This window comes from Eurosta solidaginis, chromosome 3 (genome assembly GCF_040869045.1).
Source record: "Eurosta solidaginis isolate ZX-2024a chromosome 3, ASM4086904v1, whole genome shotgun sequence".
NCBI lineage: Eukaryota > Metazoa > Arthropoda > Insecta > Diptera > Tephritidae > Eurosta > Eurosta solidaginis.
The window spans coordinates 265,444,863-265,471,378 of record NC_090321.1 but is presented as its reverse complement, the minus strand read 5'-3'; the positions used below and the strand labels follow the sequence as shown (position 1 = coordinate 265,471,378).

The 26,516-nt window shown below is 36.3% G+C and overlaps 1 protein-coding gene across 2 annotated transcripts in view; it reads right to left on the bottom strand.

Moving 5' to 3' along the window:
- Positions 1 to 10,018, bottom strand: part of retn (retained) — a 196,824-nt gene extending 186,806 nt beyond the window's left edge. The window contains exon 1 of one of the 2 annotated variants that reach the window (XM_067776303.1): positions 8,647 to 10,018. In XM_067776303.1, the coding sequence (XP_067632404.1) occupies positions 8,647 to 8,724 (78 nt within the window). In that variant the 5' untranslated portion in view covers positions 8,725 to 10,018. The remainder of the gene's footprint in view (positions 1 to 8,646) is intronic. The other variant, XM_067776302.1, reaches the window with a different exon arrangement.
- Between the last annotated feature and the right edge of the window lie 16,498 nt (positions 10,019 to 26,516).

The window sequence follows — 26,516 nt, the reverse complement described above, 5'->3', positions numbered from 1 at the left end:
TTTGCCAAGTTGCTGATAGGTAGCGGCTTGTCAAGCGTCGAGATTTAAAGCTGCTTAGCTACAGAAGCGATATCATCAGCTGAGTGTTATACTTTAACTAATAGAATACAAACATACATATCTTTAGCATAATTCACAAAGCCGCTAACCAACAAATTGAAAATTTTACAGGAGAAGCATAAAAGAAATGGTCTAGCATCATTGTATTTGCAAACTGGTGTAGTATTCACAAAACGTCAAAAAACTATACGGCTATGAATTTGCTACGTCATAGCATATACGCAACAACAAAAACCGTAGTTTATTTTTTCAATTTTGAATAGCAAATTAACAATTGGGGTATTCCATCGTCACGGGTGGCACACTTTTACGCGTAATTGCATGTTTGTTAAAGGATTTTAATAAATTTTACAAATTATTCCTAGTTTAAATATAGATTTTGGAAATATATAGTCAATTGTTAATGCACCAATTAAAAAAAGAACCGTAAAATTAAAACGCATTTAGAAAAAATGTAATTTTAAAAATTGTCACGGGTGGGACAGAAAAAAGAAGCTATTCTTTAGTCACATAAAGTATTAGTTAAACTCTGCGAATTTATAAAAGTAATTCATTTTATTTAAATATCACCATTTGCAGTGACATATGTGGAATATAATAACATAAAAATAGCTTATTTTCAGTTTCTACTTTTATAATAATAATTAAAAATTGTAGTGTCACGGGTGGGACACGTTCGAACTGAAAGTTTAGAATCGGACTCGGTCGATGATTTACCATAAATTATAATTATAGATGCAAAAGGTTCAGAGTCGGACGCGTTCCATGAACTTTCCTCATCGTTGGAATAAATATTATTTACGTTAAGTTTAAATACTTTAAGATTAGTAAGTTTTGACTTGAATGTAAGTCCCATAGAAAGATCCATCTTTTGAAGAAATGCTGTGAATGAACCTTGTTAGTAGCGAGTACATCGTTCCATCTTCCGTCAAGCATGATTCTGTTAGCTTCAACCTCTTCTTCAGATAAATGCATAGTCTCAATATTCTTTACAACCTTTCTAGCAGTCAACATGAAATCTACAGCATTATTTATAGCAGCCTTACGTCGCCGTACTTGACTCCATACCGACCTCTTCACGACGGCGCCAAGTCCATCTAGCTGCACATTAAAATCTGTAGGCATACAAAAAGATTCGATACGGTATACTTGTTTTTAAATTGTGATGCTGCACCATCAGAGAATACTTTAATTGTTTTTAGTCCGGGAATTTCATTTTTTAGTGACACGATAATCTTGTTTAGGCATGCATACACAGTATACATGTCGTGGCATAAAACGTTACTAACAATGACGTAAGAATATCTTTTGCCTTCAGCCAGTCATACATACGTAGTAAATACTGTAATCTGTATATGGCCCAATATGCAGACTGAATCTCATCTTGCATTATTACGCTATAGTTTTCAGCAAAATCTGTCCCACCCATACCTGTCACGGGTGGGACTTATTTCACTACTGCATATCTCTTAAATAACTTTGTAAAAGCGAAATTCCAATTGTGGTATACATTCGCAATATAATTATAGTTTTAGGCAATAAACACGAAAAAAAAAAACGGTTCATCACTAATTAAGGAAAAAAAGAAATTTTGTTTTTTTTGTCACGGGTGGGACAACCCCGATACTGTTTTATTTATTGTACAAAAAATAGTAATAACTTACCCAATATGAGATAAAACTAAATTTTATTAAATAAAGACGAGCTCCTGTATTCACTACAATTATCATTCACTTGAATTGAGAACCACAAACAATTTGACAGCTATTTCAAAACTACCTTATTCATCCTTACAAAACATGCGGGCCAAATACTTTACTTTAAAAAGTGAAAAAAGTCATTATTGCAAGGGTTTGCTAGTTTTAATACAAAACAAATTTTTGGTCTGAGGTTCTCTTTCTCATGGAAGCTCCCAATTGTCAAAACAAGACAAAATATGAAAAGAAAAAATTAAAAACCTAACAAAAGTTGTTCACGATCATTTGCTATAGCAACGTTACCAACACCAAATACACAAAATTCTGAACTTCCTAGGTTAGGGTGTATAATGGTACTTTTTAGTACTTTTCGTAATTTCTGCCCCATTTTAACAGATAGTAGCTTCAAATTTCAAACAATGCTTACAAATATTACAAAAAATGTTGTTATGGCTAACCGAACTGAAAATTAGAAAATAATTTTAAATCACAAAGATTTTAGGTTACATTAATAGACGGTGGAATTTACTCAAAATGAAATTACCCATAAAAAAATTTAAGTTATTAACACAATAATTAAATTCGAGTAAAAGGCGTGGGGTCAATTTACTATATTTTCATAATAGTTGCAAATATAATAATAGTAATATTTAATAAATCAAGCACCCCACGCTTTTTACTTTGAATTTGATTATTACGTTAATAACTTAAATTTTATGAAAGGTAATTTCATTTTGAGTAAATTATTCGATATTTGTGATTAAAAATTATTTTCTAATTTTAAGTGTGGTTCGCCATAAAAGCTTACCTAGTTTTTTAGTTTTTTCAAACAACATATTATTTATTATACCTTTCCTGAACATGAAATGGTATATTAATTTTGGTTCGATGTTTGTAACGTTGAGAAATATAGAAGATAGACTCACCATTAAGTATACCGAATTGATCAGGGCGACGAACTGAGTTGATATAGCCATGTCCGTCTGTCCGTCCGTCCGTCTGTCTGTTTGAACGCAAACTAGTCCCTCAAATTTTGAGATATCTCAATGAAATTTGCCACAAGGATGTATTTTTGTATTATATTAGGCATTTGTCGGATACGGTAGGATCGCACCATTATAACATATATCTCCCATACAACCGATCATTCAGATAAGACAATTTTGGTCATTCCTGCCGTAATTTAGAAAGTATAAACGTGAAACTCGGTGATATATATTCTGATATATCATAGAAGATATCCTGAAAAAATCACTTTGAGCGGAGCTATATATAGTATATATCCCATACAACCGATCGTTCAGATGGAAAGATTTTTGGCAATTTCTCCCTTAATTTCCAATATAAAAACGGTGAACTTGGTGATATTTATTCTAATATGTCATAGAAGATTTCATGAAAAAATCACTTTGATTGGAGCTATATATAATATATATCCCATACAACCGATCGTTCAGATAAGGGGGTTTTTTGCCATTTTTTATTTTATATTTATCTTAAAAATCGTTTAGGTATGTACATCTGTTCACTATATATTTCTTATCTTATACATACGATTATTTGGAGATTACGAACGGGATAAGATTACTGTTCAACCCCATTCATGAAAGGTATGAAGTCTTCGGTACAACCGAAGACAGTTACGTCCTTACTTGTTCTTGCTTTTTTTTTTTCTTGCCTGCCAAGGCTAAATGTACAAAAGAATGTGTGTTTGTCTTATTTTTTAGGAAAGTTTAACCGTTTTGGATATAAGGAGGTTTTTGAGTGGAACTTGCCCATGTTGTTGTTGTTGGTTTAACAGTGCTTCGCCCTCTTCAATGGGCACTACCACTATCAAATTCTCATCAAAATCCTCTAACTGGCTGTTTCAACAAGGGCAGACCATAGGGACATGGGTGTTGGAGGCGTGGATTCAACATTACAATTGAAAAGATGGTTGGTGTCATGTGGGGACACATCACATGTAGGACATACATTAGGTATGCCGGGGTTGATTCTGGACAAGTAAGAGTTTAACCTGTTAGAGTATCCAGAACGAAGTTGGGCCAGGGTTACTCGTGTTTCCCTTGGTAGTGTGCTTTCTTCTTCTGCAAGGGTGGGATATTGCATATTGATAACGGGGTTCACCGGGCGCGTTCTAACAAAGGCGTTTACCGATTCCGCGTAGATTTGGCTAAGGGCCTGCTTATGCTTGCCTGGATCAAACGGCTGTGTTGGCAGGTGCCACATCTCGTCATAGTGCTTTAGTAGATGTTCCCTTGTTTGCTAGGATGTCCTGGTTTGTGACAATTAAGCAAGAACTTATATGAGTTAACCGGGGATTGCCCGTATCGTAGCAAGAACTGTTTGTTTAGCATTTCAGTGTGTTCTTTAATATTGAGCTCTTTGGCCTCACTATGTAGATGGTATTGGGGAGTCATAAGGAGACATCCGGTGGCAGTTCTGATCGCAGCATTTTGACAGGCCTGTCCAGCCTTTTCCAGTGTGTATTTTTAAGACCAGGCGATCAGACTGATAGCTCATGAGCGGCCGGCGAATTGCTTTGTACGTGGTTAGCAATGTTTCTTTATCTTTTTCCCATGTGCTGCCGGCAAGCGACTTGAGGATTTTGTTGCGAACTTGTACTTTAGAAACAATTTCGGTGGAATGAGCCTTGAAGGTTAGAGTATTATCGAACGTTACCCCTAAGATCTTTGGGTAACTGACAGTCGGTTGTGTGACACCATCGACGCGTACGCCCAATATTTGCGACATCTGTTCCTTCCACGTCGTAAACAGGGTGGCCGTGGATTTTGTCGGTGATAATGCCAAGTTGCGCCAGGTGAAGAAACTGGAAGGAACGAAGATATAGCTGTTTATTTTAGAAACAAATACATCAACTGAAGGGCCAGGTCCTGTGACCATAATCGTGCAGTCGTCAGCATAGGAAATGATTGTGAATCCTTCTGGTGGGGAAGGGAGTTTGGATATGTAAAAATTAAACAGAACCGGGAAAGGACAACACCCTGTGGAACCCCCTGTTTAATTTTTCTAGGTTTAGAAATTTCGTTCCTAAATTCAAACGACGCCTGCCGACCACTTAAATAATTAGCGGTCCATCTTTTTAGACAAGCAGGAAGGTGTGAGCCTTCTATGTCTTGGAGTAGCGTGCCATCATTGACAGTGTTAAAAGCTTTTGACAGGTCAAGTGCAACGATCACCGTCCTATGATGGGTGTTTTGCTGATTTAATCCATAATTAATCTGACTTTTAATGGCATTGAGCGCGGTGATGGTGCTGTGCATTTTACGGAAGCCATGTTGGTGCGTGGCTAGGCGAAGATTTGCCATGAAATGAGCGAGCAAAACGGTTTCCAATTTCTTAACTACTGCCGAAAGGAGTGATATCGGTCGATAAGACTCACCTTCGTTAGCTGGTTTGCCAGGCTTTAGTAGCGGGATTATCCTCGCCATTTTCCATTTATCGGAAATGACGAAGGATTCCAGTGACAGGTTGAAAACATGTGTTAGGTGTTTTATTCCCTCATCACCAAGGTGTTTAAGCATTGGCATGGCGTTTCCGTCGAGGCCTATCGACTTGAAAGGCCTGACCTCCATGGAACTTGCCCATGTAGACCGTTTGCATATAATACCCGACGCGAAGGATCTTTCACAACATCTCGCACAACTGACCATATTTTAGCAAAACTTAGTCGGTGTGGTCTGCCTAATTTGGAACTATATTCAAATTTTACTTATTTTTTCATTGTCAATCATATTTCTTGCAGTGTTGTGAATTCTATATTAATTTCTCCAATTCGGTGCAAGGTTTTTCCTTCCTAACGATATATTATCACAGGTTCGCCAATCTCGATAGTGGCTTTTTTCATTTCCAATATAACTAAAGATCGCGACTACCCAAACACTTCAAATAGTTCATTTAAGTCGCCTGCCATGTAGAGCCGGCGTCTGTGTTACGGCTGTAACGGCTTCTTTCCTTGCAAACACATGAACCCCAATTTGTACACTTTCTTTTGACACAACATATGAAGTATTTCCGGTTTTTCGTCCATAGACTTTTTGTTGTTAGAGCTTTGTTTTTACTTTTCCATTAAATTGAATAGAATTACGTATCATTTGCAAAAAATATAAAATTGTCCATTGTGTCGCCCGGAAAACCCTTAAGTAGAGCTAATGTTGTTACATTAGACGTATGTATACTTTCTTTTGACACTGACTGTACGTACATACAGGGTCGCACAGTGGTACAAGTGCGGAAAAAGTACAGATCTAGAAAAACTATATTTTTCCTGGTAAGCTAATAGTATTGGAGCTTGGATAAAGTTTAATGGTTTGGCATACATTGAAAGAAAAAAATGGTAAAATCAGTCGAATACAGAACAATTCAACCAACTTTGGAGGGACCCGGGAATCTCAAAATGCTATCCAAGCTTTTTGCCTACAGACAATAAACAAACCACACCTTTAATCACCTTTCGTAGATAGCAATCATTTTAAATTTCAACAAATTTTATAAGTTGAGCCAGTTAAGCCTTTTGCAAATCATAACCAACGTTTTAAACAGGCACTAAACGAGTTACTTCGGCTAAATTTGACAGCGGAAACATATCGCGCACTAACTACAAAAGAGTCACAACTTGAAAAATGTAAATGTTCAGAAGAGAAGAAAAACGGTTTACGTGAAAACGTCTGTAATGTTATACTGAAATCCAGTTTTACAAACAAGGACACCTTCATTATAGAATGAATTGGCGAAATTTTGTTGTAATTATTTGTTTACGGAAAAAATATATAGCAATTTTGAATTATGACTATTTATGACAATTATATATGACAATTATTTCACCAAAAAAGGCACATTTCACAATAATACAAGCAAATTTACTTACTCTTTACGTATAAAAAGACACAATTTTAATTAATACACAACAAAGTTAAAACTTTTTTGCAACAAGATAGTCACAATTTAAAATAATACACTTTATGCGTAAAAAAACTGTTCACTTGTTCTTAAGCACATTGACACAACTAAAAATAGTACTCATTAGTTGATACAGCGCAAGCGATGCAATCAACACCAAAACTGGCATAACGGTAATTTTCCAGTTAAAGAAGAAAATAACGACAACGAAATTTAAGGGGCAGTTAGAGATGTGTACTGTGAATTGGTTTATGAAAAGAAACCGATTTTGAAAAATTTTAAGTTATGACTCTTTTGTAGTTAGTGTGCGATATTGTGATGTTAATGGCGTAATACATCAGCAAGTTTGGATGTATTTTGTTTTCCTCCATTTGGCTCAAAATTTTGACAGTTATTAATGAAAAAAACATTATTTTGCAAGCCAGGGATACTACCATCGATATCGAAGTTATAAACTTAGCAACTTTGATATCTGATTTAAATCTGATCAGAAATCAATGGGAAAACATTTTATGCGAATACAAAACAGTCGCCACTGGATTGGGAATCTAACCAAAGTTTCCTGACGTTCGAAAAAGGAATCGCAAAAGACATTTTTATGAATGTGGAGAGGACGAGACGATCAACGACAAGGCTGATTTCGAAAACAACACCTTTTTGGTGATAGTTGATTCGGTTATTGCAGGTATTACCGAACGATTTACTGTCATGAAAAATTTTAAGAACACCTTTTCTTTTTTGTGGCAATTTGGATACATGGATGAGGTTTCAATACGAGAAAATGTCGTTCAATTTGTCAGCAAATACAATTCAGACGTTTCCGAGAGTTTAGGAGATGAAATGATCCACCTGAAGCACATTTACTCAGCAAATTTTTACGAAAATCTGTCACCATTTGAATTGTTGAATGTTATCTGTGCTCTAAATCCAGCTACAATTTTTCCTAACATTTGTGTTGCTCTACGTATTTTTTGCACCATACATGTAGCTACTGTAACGGTAACTGCTAAACGTTCCTTCAGTGTTCTTGCAAGGATAAAGAACTTCCATCGATCTTGTCAAGAACAGGACTTGGCATGCTCTGTATTGAAGCAACAACAGCGAGACAGTTGGATTTTGATACTATCATGGATAATTTCGCAGCTGTTAAGGCCGGGAGACCCTTCTAGCGGCAGTGGTTAAATAACTAAAAATAAATTTTTTTCACCAAAACACTCCTAAAAACCCAAAAAATATTTTTTTTTTTTTCAAAAAACTGTTATCGCCAAAGTTTTTAGCGGACAATTTTGAGTCGGACAGGGTATACATGAAAATTTTCAAAAACCTTAAAAATCAAAGAAAAAAAAGTCAAAAAACTCAAATTTTGCTGGCTCGAAAATTATTTTTTTGGGTATGCTTAGTGGAACTTTTTTTCCTGCGCCCACCCAAAACCTATCGAAAAATCGATGGCGCGATATGGATTAACTTTTGTCCATGCAAATCAACCCAGCTTAATAAGCATGTCTATCGAAATCAGATTTAAGATGAGGTCTAAAGCGTGGGGCAGGTGCGACAGGCTTCCGTGGCATCAACGCACGAAGTGCGCTAAAATTTCTGTAAATTGGTGAAATTGTAGTTCTTATTAAGAGCTGCCCACCATACTATAGAGCCATACGTCAGCACTGGTACCACCATCTTTGGCCTAAGGCCCAATTTCTTACCTAACATCGCCTTACAAGCGTAGACAGCGGAAACAGGCCTTCCGTGGCCGCTCCTCGATGCAAGCTTTTTAGTTGAGTTTAAAATCGATTGTTAGTCCCAAATATTTGGTACTACTTGATAGGGTTAATTGCTGGCCGTTTAGCTTTGGTAATTCGAAAATGGGTGGTTTTCACTTTCTCGATAAAAGTAGTACATCAGTAAAATACTAGATATTTAATTTTTTATTCGACAGAAATCGATCTGACAGGTTAGATAAAACCCAACTTACCAAATCGTCACCTAAATCCGAGTCATGTTCAGTTTGATTTGAACGACGGCCAGTACAATCCATATTATACAATTGCATTTAGTAAATGAATTGCTTTTCTCGTTAAATTATTTGTCGAATATTATAACAAATTTCACTTTTCTACGATTAGTTTTTGCACAATAATAAGACACATTCAAAATATGCCGTTATACAAACATAGACGCACATTACGATAGTTATTGCCAGTATGAAGTTGATTAAGGAATTTCAACTTTTTAATTTAAAAATATTTTTTTTTTTGTTCATGCGATTTTTTCCACTATTTCTTTTGCGGTTATTTAATAAAACCTCTAGGTGATATCACGATATCAGATTATCAACACCTGATGTCAATTTCTTTTATTTTATGAAGTTAAAAAGAAATGTTCGTTCAGGCGCTTGCGAATAGGCCACATGCCATGTACTTCACTTGTTACAATAACAATGCAATATTAAACGACTGCACAATATGATAACCGTTACATATCCATTATACGGATCATGATTATTAAACTGCGCGGCGACGTAAACATCAGGCTCAGCGTCGTTGATCGAGTGCAGTGCTGGTGCGTGTACAGGGGCGGCGTGCGTTAGAATTGTCTGGCGCGGCGACGGTAATACAAGAGTGGTTTGTTTTCTATTTTTTAAATCGAGATGATTTTTTATTATAGGTACTTGTTTACATTTAAGCAATGTACATATGTATGTACATAGGTATATTTACTGAGCCCCTCTAACAAATCAACTTACAAGTATGAAATTAGACCATCATCATCCTATTCATGTACATATACATACATATGTATATACATACATATATTTCATATATTGAGTTACTTAATCCACTGTTATCAGTTTATTTTGTTGGAGCTACTTGCATTATTGTTGTTTTTTGTTTGTTTGATCACCTGTTTGTTTTCAATTTTCCCGTTAATATCATTTCAACAATTTATCATTATTTTTTTATGAATTACTGTTAGTTCTTCGAGAGTAAATTAACATCACTTTCTACGAAGATTCGCCTTTTAATCCTTGGCTGTGCGCTATATTCAAGCAAATGTGCTCAGCAATGTAGCTGTTTTACTGAATATTTCTTTCACTCAATATATTATTTTATTATGCTTCTCACTTCGCACTCTTATTTCACATTATTCGTTTAAAAATTTATTTGCACATTTGTTTTTATTTTTTGTTATTGAAAACCTCGCAAAACAAGCACTCGGCGCTGGTATCAACGCATGAAGTGAATTCGTCATCCAAAACACTGTAAATTACCCGCCAACGAAAAAACCAATTATACACACCGTTGCTTGAGCAGCAACGATCCGAACACGAATGAGAATGGACAGCAATATAACGAAGCTGAGGAACAACGACAGAGCGAGGTATGTACATACATATATACAACTTACAGAGCATCGAACTGAACAGAGTAGACAAACAACTATGTTGATGGCGAGCAATGCAGGAACGAAGTTGATACGATTCAATTTGATTTGATTCGACAACGGTGATGCGGCGCGGCGGCAACAGCGACAATAGCTGAGACCGCGCAGCGACGCACACACGCATTCATATTAGAATTGAGAGCGTAAAAGCGATCCGACTCATATACAAACGTACATATATATGAAGAAAAATACTAAAATAACAAGTGAGGGGTGATATATGCATGTTAAATATGATACCCATTTTCACCCAAAAAAACGTCAACAACAACTACAACCCCGAATTTTGACAATGTAGCAAACATTCGTAAAAATCCTTTTTGTCCAAGGGTAGAGGTAGAGGCATGCGGAGGGCTGCTGTAGGCTTGGCTCAGCAGCTGTATTTAATTAATAAAATATATATAATGTTGATTGCCGCAAGTAATTGGAACGAGAGCGAGTGAGAAAGATGAAGAGCATTCACGTATTTACTCGCAATAAAGAGGTATGAGGTATGATAGACACATTTTAAGCGCCACAACTTATAGCAACAAATAACATGCTAGGTACTGGCCCAAAAACAAATCGAAATAAGCAGCAGCTCATTTCTAATCATGTTAAATAAAAGGTTTCATTTTTCACCCTATTTAACGTGCCAATTCCAACTGGTTTAGTGTGCTATTCTGTGGAACACTACTTATTCCTATAGATTTTATTTTAATCGGCTCTCTCTAGCTCTTAAGCAAACGTGAACTTGTGTTTCGTTACCGTTTCGGATTTTCCGCTTTTTTTTTGCCGTTGTGACACCCTCTTTATTTTATTTGAATTTTTTTCTCAAAACCTTTGACCGTTTGAATACTCATTTCCCAGCTAGTTTTCTCGTCTTGTGATTTGTGCCTCGTGCCGCCACCACCAAAGCATTTTATTAGGTACGTAGAGTAAAAATATGTACATATGTATGTACATGTCATACACTGCAAGAAATAATTATAAAGCCCCCCTATCTTTTAAGCCGGAGTCATTGGTGCCGTATGTCGTATCGCTGTATCCGTACCCCTAACGTAATCAGCTGTTTATCGTTACGACGGTAAACCAAAACCCAATTGGTTGGCTACGATACGGTTACGACCTTAGCGGCACCAATAATCGATTGCATTGATTCTCATACGGTTGGTCGAATCAGCTGTTAAAAGGTTACCGATACGGTTACCGATAAAGCACCAATGTCTTCAGCTTTAACTCATTTTCGTTGATAGCTTCACAACTAAATTTGTGAATTTTGCATCTATTTTCCTCTAAGTTGATTTTTTTTTCATATCTACATTTGTGTTGATGTTACATATATTCTGTTATTTTTAAGAGTTCGTTAGTCTGTAAGGTGCTTTGTATTGTGGGCCTACTTATTAGCTGTGTTTTTTTTTACATCTTTAGACGTTTACGCTTAAACTTTATATGGACTGCTAAGCGTCAAACTTTAAATACAGGTCTGAAATTGCTGCACATAAAATTAGTACTACTAAATTTCAATACGCATTATACTCAGATGTAAAGAAATATGTGTCTATGTTTCAACTCTGCACTAATTCTTTGTATCACCCCTTAAAATGGTGCGTGCCCACTATTCATCGCAACTGATTCAGCTTTATGTTATACATTATGGCCACCAGAGGCTTGTGTCTCCGATTTTAGGTACACCCTGTTCTGTAGCTAGTTATTTAACCACTGCCGCTAGATGGGTCTCCTAAGCATTATCTAAGCGAGGATAAGCGTTTTTTTACGTATACGCGCGTAAGAAAAACATGGCTCTACTATTGCCATCATTAGTTTTGTTCGCTTTAAATGTTTAGCCTAGCTGTACATTATGTCTAAAATCACTAAAATAGCTTTAAAACAAAAGCAAAAGGGCTAGAAAAATTTAAAATAGGGACTTGCTGATACTTATGGTTTCACTATAAAACCAAACAGTTTCAACTTTCTGCTTTGGATATAAATACTTTTAACATTCCAAGGCGAAATCTTCGCGTCACCTATCCTTTTTACTGGAAAAAAGTCGAAACTAAATTTGCCGGTAATGCTCCTCTTGCAAGATCTATGCGCGAATTTAATATTCTATCTCAGAGTATTTCCCTTGATTTTTCCATGGGAAAACAAGCTTTTTTGAATATTTTACTCTCTTATTTTAAGTATGTATGTTTTATTTTGTAACCTACACCATTGTTATTAGTCTGTAAGAAATGTTCTTTCATAGACAGTATTGAATAAATATAAATATACAATAAATAAATATAAATATACATACATATGTATGTAAATAATTCCTATTCCCCCTCCGTGACGTCATCAGGAAATTTCTGGGATTTTTCAACGCTTTTATTTAATTATCTGATCAACGCCCTAGATTGATGAGGAGTTAGATGAATAGTACCTAGGACCTAGGACCTACCTAAATATTTTCTAGACGTCTACCGAGGATAACATTTTCCATAAAAGTGGCAAAATCAACTTTTCGGGAACGTTCCCGAATTGCATTATTCCTTGCAAGTTTTCCGAAATTATTTATTAAATTACTTTTCACGATGTGCGCTCTGCCCGTCCCATACAAATCAATCTATGATATAGATATATTGTTATACAGATGTCAAAGCTCGGTGTTTAAGGAACTTTACTCTGATCATGATAGTTTATGTCGGTTCATAACCTGCCAGCCGACCACACAGTTTTCTTTTCTTTCTAAATACAAATTTAGACTTTTTCAGTTTAATGTAGGTACCTAATATAAGTTTTAAACCACATTTGGTTTGGTCATATCGATCATTTGGGCAATTTTTGTGGTGATAAAATAATCCAAAATATGAAAGATTCTGGGGGTAGCAATGGGTACACGATGAATTAAAAATTAACTAACAAATATATTGGAAACATGAACTGGGAATAAATTTAAAACTTTGCATTCCATCGCCCTACACCGTAGAAATAATACTCAGTTTACGGTTTTATGGACGTGTGGTACATGTGCAAACAAAAACAGATGTTTGGCTTACGCATGGCGGAAGGTCGCAGCACGGGGCAGCTTATTGTGTACTTTTTTTTATTTGATTTGATATATCAAAATCCGGCGCAGTACGGTTTTGACATTAGTCCATCGAATTTACAAAAACAAAGTACATGGAACTTTTATTTATGTTTGTAAGTATGTCACCATGCTGCCACTTAGTATAGTTCCGCCATGGCTTACGTCTATGATTATGGAAAATTCAAAATAAGAACGCTTTTGTACGGGACAGCTAAAACTCTCCCAAACTCTTGGTTACAATGAGTTGTGTGAAACATCAGCGAAAATAATACTATTGAAATAAACAACAAATTTTTGCTTTTATCTGTTTAATATTGTCACGGATATTAGCATCACTAAGCTATACCATCACTAAGGCCATGCTAAGCAGTATTTACGTCAATAATCAAATCAAGTATACACATATATAAGGCAGCCCAGAGAGATGTCACACACAGATGCATTTACTTATACGCCTATGTGTGTGCGAGAGACTGTAAACTGCAAACTCACATACATCTGAGAGACGCTGAAAAGTAGAAAATTGTAAATAAGTAGAAACTATATGAGAACTATAAACACTCGAAATAGTTGGTAAGTTCTGGAAATAGAAGAGCCTAGATGTATGCAGCGTAAACTATAAAATCGGCACAGGCGAGTTAAAAGTAATTCAGTTTGAGTTGAGCAATCAATGAGTTATTGATTAAGCACGCGATCTGGCGGCCAATAGTAGAGTTTCATTTGAGTTATCAATCAGTTTGGTTATTAAGCCAGCGAGTAGCAAAGTATAAGTGTTATCGTGAAGTACTTTAATAAAGGCCATTTTTCCATTATTCAATATTGGAGTTATTTATTCAACAGTTTAGTGATTCGAACTTAGCAAAAAGGCAAATAAGAGTTTTTGCAGTAAATTCGTTACAATATTCAGTTTTTTTTTTCAGTTTATTCAAGTTACCATTAATTTTAAACTCTCTTCCTCTGTGATATACTTAAAAATATCTACTGGCATTGAAAACTCTTTGGACTGAGCATGCAGTTGAAAAGTCAAGACTTCCGTCAAAGAAAAAAATTCACGTTCTAGAAGTCTCTCAGGATAGCTCAGTACGATTCAGAATCATCTGAAGATGAGGTGTTCTCTAGTGAATTCGCGAGATAATTTCTCCCGAAGTTTTACGCGTGGTCAATGATAACCTGTATGTGTTTGATTGCATCACTCAAAAAACTACTCACCTAAAATGAGAAAAATATTTCCTAAACAAATTTTCACTAAATTGAGAAAACTTCAATGTAATGAGTAAAAATTTCTCATTTTTGTATAAAACTTTATTTAATTTGAGGAAAAGTTTTTCTTTATTATTATTATTTTGAATCAGGAATAATTGATTGGATATTTCTCACAATATTTACATATACGAGTTAGTTCAGTAAATAAAATTACTCGACGCAAAGTTAACGACCTCAACTAGAAATCTACAGCCGTAATAGTTATACAATTAAACTTTTTGATTTTATTTTAACAACTACGAAATTTTTTATTTTTGTATTGACCTTTCATTCATTTGAGGATACGTTTTTCTTAAATTTTTTCAATCAAGAATACTTGATTGAGTATTTCTCACAATATTTACATGTACGAGTTAGTGCAGTGAATTACCGTGTTTTTTTTACTTCTATATACATACGTTTACGCTTAAACTTTATATGAACTGCTAAGCGACAAACTTTAAATATACCTCTGAAATTGCTGCGCATAAAATTTGTCCTACTAAATTTCAATACGCATTATACTCAGATGTAACTGAAATATGTGGTTATGTTTCACCCTCTACACTAATTCTATGTATTCTATGTGTGTCCACAATTCATCGCAACTGATTCAGCTATAGGTTATACCCTATGGCCATCAGAGGGTTGTGTCTCCGCTTTTCTGTACACCCTGTGCTGTTATGTTAGTTATTTAACCATTGCCGCTAGATGGGTCTCCTAAGCATTATCTAAGCGAGGATAGGCGCTTTTTTCACGCGCAAACGAAACGTATACGCGTGTAAAAAAACACGGCTAATATTACATACTCGACTGTAAAGTTGCGTACCTCGACTAGGAATCCACGGCCGTGACAGTTACACGTTACATTATAGGTTTAAATTGTTTATACACTTTTCGCAATTTTTAAGAAAATTATTCCTACTTACAACCAAGGAAAATATATATTAGTTTTTGAGAAAATTACTTGTTAAAAAAAACGTTCCTATTTTTTCCTCGTTTTCAAGAATTTTTTGAAAATTTTTAAGTGTACTTAGTTGGGAGAGATATGTACATATGAATGTATGTAAAGGAAGACTTGATCTGTTTTGGTTCTAACTATTCCCGTCGATTATCACGAAGCAGGGATGACTGCCCTGCAAAAATCGCAAGTACTCCATGCATGCATGTATGGAGTACTTGCTATGGACCAACCGACTGCTCCAAAATTAACTACAATACTAGACCATATACTCCAGCTTCGCATTACATCATAGTAATCCATGGAGTACCCAAAATCCAATAAACATCGTGTTATGATTACAATCGTTAAAAACGAGCAATGATCGGCTTACAATATGTTCGTGTAGAAACATGAGTTGGTACATTGCTCCATTACAGTGGACTATAATGGTAAGTACTCCAGTGGACCAAACGATCCAACGATTTTTGCAGGGTGGCGTAACTTTCTCGTAACGGCCAAAATCTCCTAGGTGGTAAGCGCCAATTAAAGCTGGAGACATTGGTGCTTTATCGGTAACCGTATCGGTAAACTTTTAACAACTGATTCGACCAACCTTATGAGAATCAATGCAATCGATTATTGGTGTCGCTAAAGTCGTAACCGTATCGTAGCCAACCAATTGGGTTTTGGTTTACCGTCGTAACGATAAACAGCTGATTACGTTAGGGATACGGATACAGCGATACGACATACGGCACCAATGACTCCGGCTTAAAGGTTATAATGATGAGGGATACATACCAACAGCTTTTAGGATGAAAGTGAATATAGTTTTCATTCAACGTTTAAAGAGTATCACTTCGATTGCTTCACCAAATGCGCATTACGATATGATGGTCTTAAAATTATTTCTTAGAGTGTAACATCGGAGCAAAAACAACGCCAGTAATAAACTAGTATTATAACACTAACACACTTTCACATATTATCGAAATATGGAAACCATATGAATTTATGTACGTGCTGTATGTAGCTCAATCATAATGAGACTTTTTATTGCTGTATTGTTGTTGCAGATAGTTTAGAATCGCAGCCAATCCGCATGCAGTGCGCACCGTCTGTCTGCTGCTCTACTATCAACTCTACTATGTTACGCTATGCCACCACCATTAAACAACAACAAACTGTACGCCACATACATAGAGTACACAAATTTGTTGTATTATTGTTGCTCTAATGCTGACCCTTCTCTTATTATTTATTTCTTGGCTATTGGAGTGCTCTGCTGCAGCCTACTTCTCACAACGTTGTTGAACTTGTTTGTTGTGTATCCGAAAGTACCGCGCAATCGTTCGTAATTGTATGTATGTATGTTTGCCCGTAAGTATAGTTGGTAACGTGCTGGTTGGTTGTTTTGTTTCTGCTACTGTGCCGTCTGGCAGGTGGTGGAATTACAATCGTATCGATATAAAAATTGCTTCTCTCTTGATACGAACTTATTCTGCATACGATACTCGATAAACAAATACACTACATATTTGTGTTGGTGTATTTATTGCAGTATTTATATCGTTAGCGCGATTTCATTTACTCTCAACACAATTCGCTTAGCGTTATCTTGCTCTAACTTAATGTGGCTGCGTTAGGCATCGTCGTCTGTGCTATCGTCTGAGTCCAAGTCGTCGTTATATGGCCGGCATTAGCGCCGTTTCAATCAAATTAAACGTGTGACGTACATACATACATATCTCCATGCATACATATAGAAGTGTGGTTGAGTGTTCGTTCATATGCTGTTTTTGATTTATTTCTCATTTACCTTATTCGTATTTTTATATTGAAATACGCCCTTTAATGTTTTTGTTAGTGTTCGTATTCAACGTCGTCTTCATCAAAGGGGCGTGTTCAATGTTTTGAATCGTTGTGTTATTGTGGTAGTTAGATACATATTTCTGTATTACTTTTTTATATGATCGGGAAATTTGATTGAATGTACTCCATATTTGTTCGCAACGCATGTATCCTATGTAATATTGCTGTGTGTGACTGTGCTGTATATACATACATATGTATGGATGGGGATATGTTTCTTTTGGCAATTAACGATGGGCGCGACATGATTCGTTTTTCGTGCTTTAATTCACTAATAATTTTGTTTCGCTTTTATGTAATGTGATTGCATTTGTATTTTAAATATGTAGAGAGTAACTAATTAAGTTTGGCACGCCTTTAGTTTATCGTATTTAGCCATTTCTGTATTATTACCTAAATATGTGAATGTATGTACATATGTGCATCATATAATTATAGTGAATCAAATCGCAATGGCTGTTTAAAAAGATTTCTGTTGTAGATACATACTTATAAGAAACATATAGATAGCGCTTTCTATGCCAGCTCAACCTACCAATGAATTTCGCATTACCAATTTCGCTGATAACCTCTATGGTGCTTGTTACCGGAACGTACCGGATCTATATCTGTCAAAGGACCATCAACATCGATAACACTCCCGAAACCTTCTAGCCCCCACAACTGAGTCCATTTTGGCGCCATCGCTCTGTTATAGTTATTAGCTGGGGCCGAGCCCCTTTTCCCACAAATGGGGGAAATTTTGCAATACATTTGAAGGAAATTCCTTAGGGGGCTATAAACTTGCAGCTACAAACATAAACATAGTTCACACCGCTGAGCGATGAAATTAAAGGAGGAAAAATCTTGCATGGAATGGTATAAAAATAAATGTAAGGCGCGATAACCTCCGAAGAGATCTAAGGCCGAGCTTCTCTTCCAATTTGCGTCGTGCTCCTCTTGATTTTTCCCTACAAATTGGCCGGACGGGACCTACATGTTTTATGCCGACTCCGAACGGCATCTGCAAGGCAGATGAGTTTTCACTGAGAGCTTTTCATGGCAGAAATACAATCGGAGCGCTTGCCAGACACTGCCGAGGGGCGACCCCGCTTAGAAAAATTTTCTTCTAATTGAAAAATCTTATTTCTAAAATTTTGATGTTGCTTTGCCCGGGAGTTGAACCCAGGGCATACGGTGTGATAGGCGGAGCACGCTACCATCACACCACGGTGGCCGCGGAGTGGTATACGCCGCCGAAAAACGCCGCCGCCGAATATCAAAAATACCTTTTAAGACTGTTTAGGCCATTTATTGTTCATTTCGAAAATTGGTCCGATATGGTCAAAAGGGGTATCAACGGATACGCATCACTGCCCGTTATAAAACTCCAATTGCGAAATTTAATACTTTCTAACCGTTCAAAAGTTATTTGAGAAACCAGGCGCTTCCAATGCTAGTTTAACACGGATTTTGCATCACCAAATTCACTAAGCTATTAAAACAAAACACTAAAAGAAAAGTTATATATTAAATTTAAATGCTCACTTCACATAATTTAATTCAATGAATTTAAATAAAATGACCAAGTCGAAGATGTTTTCAAATTGTCCTCAAGTTGTTAAAAAGCAAGTTACCCGAAAAAGGTGCCGATTTTTTTCAGAAATTCTATATCCCGATTGGCTGAAAGCAGGGGCGTAGCGACGGGGGTGTTTTGGGGGTTTAAACCCCCGTCGTTACAATTCAAATATTTGATGTTTTTATGTTTATGTTAATAAATTTGTTTATAATTCTGCTACGTATTTACTTTGCGTGATATTATATTTTTATACGAAGTGAACACTTATATTTTAATCATATTCTGTTTCATAATAATTCTGTAATTTATTAAATATACAAATGTATATGTTAACTTTTGCTATAATTTCATAAAGAACAACGTTCGATTACATTCGGCAACATGATCGTGTTCATAAACGAACATAATCGACATTGATTTAAAATCAACCAACTTATTGCATGAGTGAATAAAATCAATTCAGGCGTTTGCTCGTTTGCCTCAACCGCGATTACATTCATCGCAATGAAAAGGCAAATATGAAAACTCCATGCGTCTGAATATTTGCAGATTCTTCTGCCCTTACGTAACGGCGACAAGCTACATATAAACATACATATAAACATTGCTTACGGTTCTGTTTGTTTGCCGAACTAAACGATACTAATTCTCGTGCTTTGATTTTATTCTCCACATTTAAATAATGTTAAATTTACAGCATTTTTTCGAAGTGTAGATTTCCTATTTTCAAAATATAAAGCAAATTTGACATTATTTTCCATGTGGAAAACACATTATTATAATGTAATATCTACATTTTTTTCATATCAAAAACACATTTCAAAAATGTAAAATTCAAGTTATTTGATAAATGAAAAAATAATGTGTTTTTCACATTTTAAAATGTAAAAAACACATTAGTGTTTTTTCCGTGTAGATATGACTTTTCTAAATTAAATGTTTTTCTATTCGATCAGTTTCTTTTGAATTTTATATACGTATGCATAGGCTCAAAAAGCATGAATTCTACTTATTCCTGAAGGAGGTACTTCGGTTCTTTTTTTTTATCAATTTATCTATGATTAATATTACAGGAATGCAATTCTGTGGCTTTTCCTTATGTTCACATGTTGTTGAAAATATTGTGTACGCTTCTAGTAACAACGGCAACGAACGAGAGATCTTTTTCAACTCTCAGGCTGATTAAAAACTATTTGAGAAACGCGATAAGTAAAAATCGATTGAATGGCTGTACATCACTAAGCATCCACCGTGATCAAATTGTTACCGTTGATGAAGTTTTGGATGAAATGGCAAAGCAAAGCCGACGCATGTGCTTGAGTTTTTAATGTAACCTTTTTCATAACATATTCTAAATACACGTAATTTAATGTTAAAGCTAAAGAAAAAATTTTTTTAATTTATTTAACTGAAAAAAAAAATTTTTTTTTTTGAACCCCCAAGGCAATTTTCTGGCTACGCCCCTGGCCATTATATCCAAACATCTGATGTTTATTTGTGAAACTACAAAATAGCGTCTGAAATGTTAATTTTGATTTTCACACTTCATCATTCAACACCCAAGTTCATCATTCAACACCCAAGACAACAACCCGCCAACTTTAGGGGACCTATCCCCACCTAGTCTCTTGGAGTGAATCACATTGAACATAACCAATCAACCGTGTTTAAATATCAGCTACACGTTACGGATCCTGTTCCAAATGTGAATACGTAGGCACATAATTTAACCAGGTTAGGCTTTGTCCTTCGCAAGAACACTCAAAGTGGTGAAGCAAAAGCTTTCCCAATACAGTTGAACAAACGAGCGGATGTTCTACTACCCTAACGTAGGTGTTTGTGTGCACAAACAAAATTGAATGCCGGTTCGAACGCACGGCAACTCGAAGAAACGGAAAGAAGAAAATGAAACAGCAGGAATTAATAAAATATAGATAATATAAAAATAAAAGATATATGCGGATCAAAAATCTATATAGATATAATAGATAAAAAAGTTCAATATTAACCGTAGCTGGATTGCTGCCTTCGAACGCCGTCCCAACTGCTGTCGTCGTGAAAGTAGACTACCCCTTTTCATTTGAGCGCAGTGTTCACGAACCCTAACTTCGAAAGAGAAACACCGGTGGATTTACAACAACAGTGTAGCTTTGCGGCGAACAGCTGTAAATGAAGATACACCAGTGGTTGCCAACTATTGAAGGCGTTTGGCTTCAACAGTAGGGGATAGTTGAACTAGTCTGAAAACTGAAGGCGGTCATCCGTAATGAGCTCTTATATCATAAGGCCGGAAACAAAGACTATTGAATTCAATGTTTCGAACACAAACGTCTGCAAATTTTGATGTACATTTTAAAACTTTTATCCACGGTCCTTGTAAAGTTTAAATTATGTAGACGTCCATCATCACCCATGAGTTACGCAATGATATCCACTTGGACTGCTTATGATTTCGAGGGCGGCATCCTTGGCCGAATAGTTACTGCCTAACGTTTCAAAGTGTTTCTTTGGTGTAACTCGGCAGCATAGCGCAACAAAAACATACGTCAGAAAGTCTTCGGAGCTACAGCTTCTAGGAAAGTGACGTCGACGAAGGTATGAGTACGAAGTCGCAGTCCTATAGCTTCTGTGCTGGCATATGATATAAGGTTCAGGATGCGTGGTAGGAGACTGATGGTCGGTATTGCTACTGTTCGCACGTCGGGAATTGTAGCTCTTAGAAACAGCAAACAAAAAACTGAAGGCGCCCATTGGCGCGATCAATAATAAGCCAGCATTGATGCTAATCGTCAAAACTGTGCCACGAGAGTCATGACTATTAGTAGATAATTGATAGCAACCATAAGTCGCCTTTGTGCGTGACCAGCATGGAGCCACAAATGATTTAAAGAAATCGTGCCGATGACGAGTATTAGAGTTAGTTCAGAACATCTGCTTCGGTGAAACTACGCTACGCATTTTAAATATTTCTCCCTCCCTTCCTTCCTTCCGCAAGGAGCTACTCCTGACATTTTTTGAACGTTCCGCGAGATTTTGAGGTAAAAACACCAAATCTCTCCGAAATGGCCAAAACATCTATTTCCCTAAATACATATAAACACAACCTTTACAAATATTATTTTTTCAGATTTTCGCTTTACAAGCCGCCCAGATACTCATCCGCAACTTTATAATGTTTTCATATTTATTAGTTGTGGACAATGTGATACTCTAAAGTCCATCAATTCAATTTACAGCTTTACGCCGATCACTTTGTCGGCGCGCCTACAACGCATACGCCGCCGCCGCCGATAAAGTGATTGGCGTAAACCTCTAGGATGGAGGCACCGGAGTAGAAATAATTAGGAAATGCTACTGCTTTTTTTATGAACAAGAATCTTTGCTTAGGTGTCTGATCGGCGAGGTATGGACGAGTTATCGATTTGTTATCGAAAAGTTATGGATTCACTATCGAAAAGTTTTCGATAACTTATCGAAATGCTATCAAACATTATCGATTTTGTATCGAAGAGTTATTGATTTTCTTTCGAAAAAAACAATAAGTTAACAAAAAGTAATAGATTTACTACCGAAAATTTATCGAGCATAATTTTTTCCTGGCAACCCTAATCGCATCTCATGGACTAATTTGCGAAAAACGATTAAAAATCGAAACATAGTTGTGTTTTTGGAAATAAAGTTGAATTTTTGAAATGCTCGAGCTTAAATGACCCCTCGAGGTAGGGCCAGCCAAGGAATGGCCAAAGCGATTATTTTCATGCAGTTGAAGCAGCTCACTACTATCGGTCGATTGCGGCCAAGTATCCTCTGGATAGTCACTGAACAACCGTTTAGTGGTGAGCTAATGCGAGAAGGACACCAACTGCCTAGGCCACTCCGAAATAATCGGTTCAAAGGCAAGATTTCATCGGCAGTGGCTGACCATCTTAAGGTGCGGCTGGATGCGGGCGTCTATATTGAAGCAAATTTTTCACTTATACATTCTGAAGGCGTTCTCAATAGCCAAATAAAATTAGTTAAATTAGTTATTTATATACATAAATACTTATGTACATTTTTTGTGCTTTTTTTTCAACAAAGCGAAAAGTTCCTCAACTTCATATAGAAACAATAAAGCGGATGTGAACAATAAAGGTTTTTGTTGTTTTTTCTTGCGATTACCACTTTGGTTGTATCTAAATAGGCCGGAAAAAACGACACAAACTAAAATATTGTACGTCTATTTGTTATTTTCGATTTTATTGTTAATTTATGAAGGTACAAATGAGCATTTGTATTACAAATATCGATTTGTAAGTTCTAAGATATATTTAAATACATACATACATATACATATGTATACATATAGGTACCCAGTAAGAAATAGTGAATATGCCTTCTAAAATTTATGATTATATTTTTTTAGGTATATTTGTCTAGGTGTGTGCTCGACGAGGTATAGACGAGTTATCGATTTGTTATAGAAATGTCATAAATTTGCTATCAACAACAAGGCTATCGATAATGTATCGGTTCTTTATAGACGAGTTATCGTTTTTATAGAAAAATTATGCATTTATTATAGAAACCTATTAAGTAATTTAAAAATATTATATTTTCAACGTACACTTTAGTGTTTACACATCGAGCTTCACGAGTATTTGGTACTCAGGTCCTTTTTTTTAACTCGAGTCCTTTTATAAGATTTACCGAAAAAGTACCAAAATTTATATCCCTTTTTTCGTTCTTTTGTGAAAAGTTTTTTTTGTGTTATGCTAACGATAAAGACACTCCCCAAAGGTTTTGGGGGGAGTTATCGATGTTGATGATCCGGCAAAGGATCCGGTATGCTCCGTTATCAAAGCACCATTAAGGTACTAGCCCGACTATCTCGGGAACCATTAACATCACCCCCACGCCATAGTTCTTTGAGGAGCTTGGGGTCGCCAGACCTCGCCTGCTAAATATGTGTATGATACAATACAATATTTATATTAGGATTCGCCTCGCGTAGGTGAGGTTGACAATTGGGTTGCATAAACTCTGAAGCTATAAAACTTTGTATTGCGCTAATCAACCCTTTCAATCCCCTTTAAGAGAAGTTATAGACTTCTTCGATGATCTACCAGAAAACACGCAAATTGTGGGATATGCTGATGATATTGCAGTGGTAGTAGTGGCCAAGAAACTGGACCTGCTTCAAGCATTATGTAATGACGCCGTAGCAAGAATAAAAGAATGGCTGACCAATACAGGACTGGAGTTGGCTAGCCAAAAGACGGAAGTGGTATTAGTAAGCCCCAAACGGTCGGCGAACGAGTTAGTCTTAACTGTCGGGGATCACCAAATCACCTCAAAGGATACCTTAAAATACTTAGGAGTGCACATTGACTCTAAGTTAACTTTCAAATAGCACTTCAGAGCGGTGGGGGAGAAAATGACCAAAGTTAATGGATCACTTATGCGAATAATGCCTAACATTGGTGGTCCGAGCGAAGCTATACGTCAGCTATTGTCCACAGTAACCAGCTCAATAATACTATACGCAGCACCAGTGTGGTATGGATCTAAACAGACCCATCAAAAATATATATTAGCAGCGTACCGACTTGTTTCTTTAAGAATAGCAAGTGCTTATCGGACGGTGTCCGACGACGCGATCCTAGTTCTAACCCGGAAAATCCCAGTGGAATTACTGGCAAGCGAAATGGCCGATCTGTATAACACTAATATCGAGCGACCATCGGAAGAAGACAAGAAAAGAGCAAGGACACAAACAATAGCTAAGTGGCAAGAACGGTGGGAGGCCTCGAGTAAAGGGCGTTGGATTTTCACACTAGCTTGAAACGTAGCTCAATGGAATGAGAAGAAGCACGGCGAACTGAACTACCATCTCACGCAGATAATGAGTGGACATGGCGGTTTCAAAGAGTATTTATGGAAGCGTAGGATAGAGGAAGATCCTCATTGCCCAATGTGTACCACGGAGTTAGAAAACGCAGAAAACGTCATGTTCCACTGCACCCGCTTTCACGAAGAAAGACTCACCTTGCATGGAGTCTTTGGGGAGGAACCTACCACGAGAAATTTAGTATCACATATGTGCAACAGGAAAGAGTGCTGGACTGTAGTGAGCATTTATAGTAATGACACGTCTAATGGATGCTGAGAGGGAGCGCAGAGAAATGCGCATGCGAAGCAGTGGCGCTTAAATGGACACTCAGAGCAATAGCGGGAACCTGGACGCAGGGACAACAGTAGGCTCTTAAAAAATGAGAAATATGGAACGCCACCCTGAAGTAATGCGAAAGTGGTGCCGGGGTGGGCGACGGTTCCAGGACGGGGCTTTTTTAGTCTACGGACACACGGTTGCTGCGACGGCAGCAATTATGGTGCTTTAGGCATTTTTCAGCCTCCCCGCAAAAAAAAAAAAAGAAGACTTCTTCGATGTTCGACTAGAGCAGTCCGGCGCAAGTCAGTTGAGTAAAATTGGAAAGCCTTTATTATTTGAACACAAAAAAAATTAAGAAGAAATACAAAACTTCTGCAATAATTCTTTATAAATAAATTTTTTTAGAGACAAGTGAGTTAATTTTCGGAATTCTTTCAAAAAAGTTTAATACATATAAGTGAGATTGCTTTTGACTTTTCATAGTTTTTTTCTTTAAGGTACCTACTCACTGTCATATCTATTTCCATATATACGAACTCATATGAAGGATGAAGGTTTTGTACAGCTCATGCAAACCAATTAGTTATTTGGATATTAATTCCCAGTAACGAACGTGCGAACAAACCAACATACAATTTGGCACTAATACAATAAATGAGACACTATTTGACAGGAAATTTGTAGAGTTAAGTCAATAGTGATGACAATTTCGTTGTACTTTTTAGTTTCTTTTTTTTTTTTTCATATAATAATTGTCGTAAATTGAAGAGAAAATAGCACAAAAGTACTATATGTATGATTTCGTTAAGGTTAGTACCATTTTTCATTGTTGTTCATATAAACGAAGTGATCGTGCTTATGGATACACCCATACATATGTATGCATCTAGTTGTTTAAAGCAAAGCGAAAATGATAATGAAATATTAAAAAAAAAAATAAAATAATAAAAAACAAGTAAGGAAGGCTAATTTCGGGTGTAACCGAACATTATATACTCAGCTGAGAGCTTTGGAGACAAAATAAGGGAAAATCACCATGTAGGAAAATGAACCTAGGGTAACCCTGGAATGTGTTTGTATGACATGTGCATCAAATGGAAGGTATTAAAAAGTATTTTAAAAGGGGGTGGGCCATAGTTCTACAGGTGGACCAGGGGTGACTCTAGAATGCGTGTGTATGATATGGGTATCAAAATAAAAGTATTAATGAGGGTTTTAAAAGGGAGTGGCCTTAGTTGTATATGTGAAGGCGTTTTCGAGATATCGACGAAAATGTGGACCAGGCTGACCCAGAACATCATTTGCCGGATACCACTAATTTATTTGTATATGTAATACCACGAACAGTATTCCTGCCAAGATTCCAAGGGTTTTTTATTTCGCCCTGCAGAACTTTTTCATTTTCTTCTACTTAATATCAGGCATGCTTAACGAACGAAACGATATCATTTCGTTACGATAATCAACGTTAATAAACGAAACGAAGTCATTTCGTTTCGTTTATTAACGTTAAGAACGTCAAATTAACGTTAATTTGACGATCTTAACGTTAATAAACGAAACGAAGTGACTTCGTTTCGTTT